At 43.5% G+C, this 4208-nt stretch overlaps 1 protein-coding gene across 1 annotated transcript; it reads right to left on the bottom strand.

Moving 5' to 3' along the window:
- Positions 1-636: 636 nt before the first annotated feature.
- Positions 637-4182, bottom strand: LOC116863791 (caspase recruitment domain-containing protein 8-like). Its single transcript, XM_032851138.1, has 5 exons — positions 3953-4182; positions 3162-3391; positions 2828-3090; positions 1251-1376; positions 637-903 (listed from the first exon to the last, which is right to left on the bottom strand). The coding sequence occupies exons 1-5, from the start codon at positions 4180-4182 to the stop codon at positions 754-756; spliced, it is 999 nt and encodes a 332-aa protein (XP_032707029.1). The 3' UTR covers positions 637-753.
- Between the last annotated feature and the right edge of the window lie 26 nt (positions 4183-4208).

Raw genomic sequence — 4208 nt, forward strand, 5'->3', positions numbered from 1 at the left:
ACCCAGGAAATAAATCAGAGGAAGTAACAGTTTCTCCAATATTCTATTTCTATTTCTAAGCCAATATGTGAGGGAATGTGAAAACTATGATAAAATTATCACACTGTTCTACATAAATCATCCTCCAAGCAAATGTATTTTAGACACAAAATACCATCATGAAGCGAGTATGTTTTGAAAATAAGTGATGACATTCTTTAAACCCTATAATATTGGGTTTCTGATAGTGCAAAATTTATACATTGAACACACATATAAGTTGGTGGGAGATTTGCCGATTGGAGCCACCATTTGGGAAAGTCACTAGAGTCAGTTTACCATGAAGCCTTCCACATGGTCTTACATGTTCTTTCTAAAAGCCCTGCTGTTCTTTGAAGTTCTGATCAATTCTGTGTCCTTCCTTCAGCAGCTTATTAGTCTCTATGTATGAAAACAACTATAAAATTGCCCAGAACATAAAATTAAACTGACTTTCTGTTCCTTCTGATTCTTATAATTAGCATTTCCTGTTCACTGTCTCCTACGTATGAGAGGGTCCAATTCTCGATTGCAACAGCCATCCCCATCCCAGGCAAACTTGACCAGTGTCTACACTTTTGTTTCAACTGAACATTGACTCTAAGCTGGCAATAGATTTATTTTCTTCTCTGCGATGGGACCATAAAAAGACCTTCTCCTCTGACACACTTCACTACAATGCAGAAAAGAGGTGCATAATTTGTTTTCATCCCCCCAAATTTAAACCTCATATTTTTACCTACCTGACTTCACCAAAGTGCGCCAGACCAAAGTCTTGTGTCTTTTGTCCGTAACTTCAAGTATGATTGGTTCCTCCATCTTCCCAGCAAAGACTTTAGAGAACACCTGGATTTCCCCAGGACTCCTGTAGGATAATTTCAGCTCCTAGAAGAAGCAAAGCACTTGAATTAAACTATCATGGGGTTAAGGGCGGGAGTAGAGAGGCTTGTTTGCTTGCAATGAACTGCTCACTGAAATATTAGCCAGTTCCTAAACAGTATTGTGGCTGGTTGAGGGGAGAACAAAAAGAGAATGGTCAACAATCTTTTAAATTTACAATTTTAGGAATTAGTATTATTCCATGGAAAGAAAGGTAGCCGAGCTCCTATCAGGATATGGTTCGGAGAATAATCACCTGAGCTACTAACCCTCCCCTGGTCTTCCTTTTTTTAAAAAAAAAAAAATATTTTGAAACCCGAGTGAAATTTGGGTTACATTCAAATTCTACTGACCTCAGGCATTATTTCCAGGTGAGCTGAACCGGACACAATATAACGGGAACCAAAATTCAGGGGGTCCACGGGGGGTGAGGTCTGCAGACGCACACCATGAAACTTAGTTTCTTCATCATCTATTGCCTGAGGAAGAAGCAGCAGAATCAAATCAGGAAGCAAAACTAAAACTAAACATATGCCTCTGGACATGAGGGATTTTTTTTTTAAGATTTTATTTTTAAGTAATCTCTGTACACAATGTGGGGAGCAAACTCCCAACTCTGAGATCCAGAGCTGCATGTTCCTCCAGCTGCCCCAGCTTGGTGCACGAGAGACGTGTATTAATAAAATTTTCCGGCTGGTTATTCAGAGCTAGGGATTTCTTTCATTTTTGTTTGTTTGTTTGTTTGTTTGCTTTTTCCTTAGCGGGGCAGATGGGCAGAGAAAGATGGAGAGAGTGTCTTCAGCAGGCTCCAAACTCAACACAGAGCCCAACTCTGGGCTCCTTCTCAAGACCCTGAGATCATGACCTGAGCCAAAATCAAAGGTTACACACTTAACCAACTGAGCTACCAATCGCCCCTCCCACACACTAAGGATTTCTTTTCATTACAAATCTCTGTACAGAGTTTGATTTTTCTTTGTATAATGTGGCAGGGATAGACTCAGTGTTCCTCAAATCCGGGGACAAAGAGGCTTCCTCCTTGTGCCTCGGCAGAGGACCATTGCTGTCCGCAGCTGCATCTATGAGGGACGAGGGTAGAGACGACTTCCCTCCATCGCGAGGCTCCTGCTCCATGAGGTGACAGCCGCCTGCCCACCAGCAAGCAATACAGCAGTGACGTCACCCCAGAGAGACCCAGAAGCAGAACAGATCTCAGAGCTCTCTGAGGATCCACCCATGATACAGAACAGAACTCAAACAACAAAATAATAATAACATTCGACGAGTCTCAGCTACAGCTCAGTACACACTTTCTGGAACTAACAAGCAAGAATTGTTGTCAAAAACAATTACAGAAGATGCTCTCATCAGTCCAATTAGTAAATACTCTTGGTGGGTAGCAATTAGGTCGGGACAGGAAGGGGAAAGAAGCTGGTGATGTCCACTTCTCCATCTAGGTGCTGCACACATGGTGTGTTCACTGCAAAAATTAGGGAGTGATCCATTTATCTGCGTATTTGATTCATGTTAAAAGAAATCCATAGATCCATTTAAAGGAAGGGTGTTCAATGCTGAAACATGAGTTTCATGTGAGCATAAACGATGCTCAGTCGGTTAAGCGTCTACCTTCAGCTCAGGTCATGATCCCAGGGTCCTGGATGGAGTCCTCCATCCACCTCCTTGCTCAGCAGGGAGCTGGCTTCTCCCTCTGCCTGACACTCCCCCTTCTTGTGCTCTCTCTATCTCTCTCAGTCTATATTTCTCTCTCACTTTCTCTCTCCTGCAAATAAACAAAATCTTAAAAAAGAAAGAAAGAGAAAGAAAGAAAGAAAGAAAGAAAGAAAGAAAGAAAGAAAGAAAGAGAATAAAAGAAACAAGCACAAGGTCCAAGGATGGGTAATTCTCACTTCTCCAAATCTGCCAACCTTACCTTCGTTAGCAAGGAGTCACTGGGGATAAGGTACAGGTGAAATTTAGTATCTTCAGGGTAGAAGTGATAATAGAGCAGTGTCGTGGAAGTGATGGGGACTGAAACACGAGCCCCACTAGCCAATCTCAGCAGGATCCCCATCAGAGAGAAGCTGGGGTTTTCCAGCACAGCATAGAAAGGCTCCACTCGGGCTGGTGGCTCTAGGACCATCCCTTCATCCTTAAAATGGGCAACGTGGAACCAAGACATATCGACTTCATTTGCTGTAGGACAATGACAAAGGCCATCAGACAAGTTCCCCACCAGCCCCCACAGTCCCCTTTCCCTTCCTTACCTGGCAGGGAGATGATGTGAGGGAGGTGAATTTCAGCAATGACCCCCTCAGGCTCCACGGAGATATCAAACAGTGGGCCTGCCACCATCCACTGCTCCTCGTGCTGTAACTTCAGATCCAGGTTCTGACTCCAAGAATCGAACACTATCCTCACGGTCACCGCTGCTGTTACCAAGAATCCAAGGTGTGTCACTGGCCACAAGTAGAAGCCAGCCATGGGGAAGTGTACGCTGAAAGGAGACAGAGTGATAGTCATGCTGGGAGAAGAACAGGACTTTGATTTTTCTTTTTTAGATTTTATTTATGTATTTCAGAGAGAGTGAGTGAGAGAACATGAGCAGGGGGAGCAGTAGAGGGAGAGGGAGAAGCTGAGCAGGGAGCCTAACCTGAGGCTGGATCCCAGGACCTTGGGATCACGACCTTAGCCAAAGGTGAACCCTTGATCGACTGAGCCACCCAGGCTCTCCGGGTCTTTGATTAAAGAACAAAAGTGCAGAGGGAGGTGGTGTTTGTGGTAGAGCAAAGTTCAAGACCCTTCTTTGGCTTCATCACATTAGAAAAATCTGGGGAGTTAATGAAGCTCTCTGGGCCCCACTTTCTCTGTATTCTATATGTGTTGAAATGAAAACACCAACTCAGTGCATAGGATCAGAGAATCCTGACAAAATTTCCAGTGTCGAAGGGATGAATTGCATACCTTATCATGTAGGTGTGTACATGTAAGTATCACACAGCACATACTTCCTTTAAGGGAGAATTGTATTGAAACAAACAACATCTTCAATTCTTACCTGTATCTGTTTGCACTCTTATCAATCAACTCAATATCCACATTTCCTTCAGGTCCCAGAAACTGATAACTATGACAAGCTGGTCCAACCCCAAAAACGAGTTTAGGAGCCTCGAGGGGCACTAGTGTCTTCTCTTCCAAGCAAGTGTCTTCTGAAAAATACACATTGTACGTGTCAGATTGGATTTGTTGGAAAAGGCCTAAAGGCGTTCTGGATTCCCAACAGCACATGTGCAATTCGAAATCCAGAACGCCTT

This window comes from Lontra canadensis, unplaced genomic scaffold (genome assembly GCF_010015895.1).
Source record: "Lontra canadensis isolate GAN:19392208 unplaced genomic scaffold, GSC_riverotter_1.0 scaffold3118, whole genome shotgun sequence".
Classification (NCBI taxonomy): domain Eukaryota; kingdom Metazoa; phylum Chordata; class Mammalia; order Carnivora; family Mustelidae; genus Lontra; species Lontra canadensis.

Excerpts from the sequence above, each read along its gene's own strand:
- LOC116863791 (XM_032851138.1), bottom strand. The coding sequence starts at position 4,182 with ATGTGCTGTTGGGAATCCAGAACGCCTTTAGGCCTTTTCCAACAAATC. Across the intron at positions 3,392-3,952 it reads AAGAGTGCAAACAGATACAG|CGTACACTTCCCCATGGCTG; the intron begins GTAAGAATTGAA and ends GTCTCCTTTCAG. Across the intron at positions 1,377-2,827 it reads GTGACTCCTTGCTAACGAAG|GCAATAGATGATGAAGAAAC; the intron begins GTAAGGTTGGCA and ends CTTCTTCCTCAG.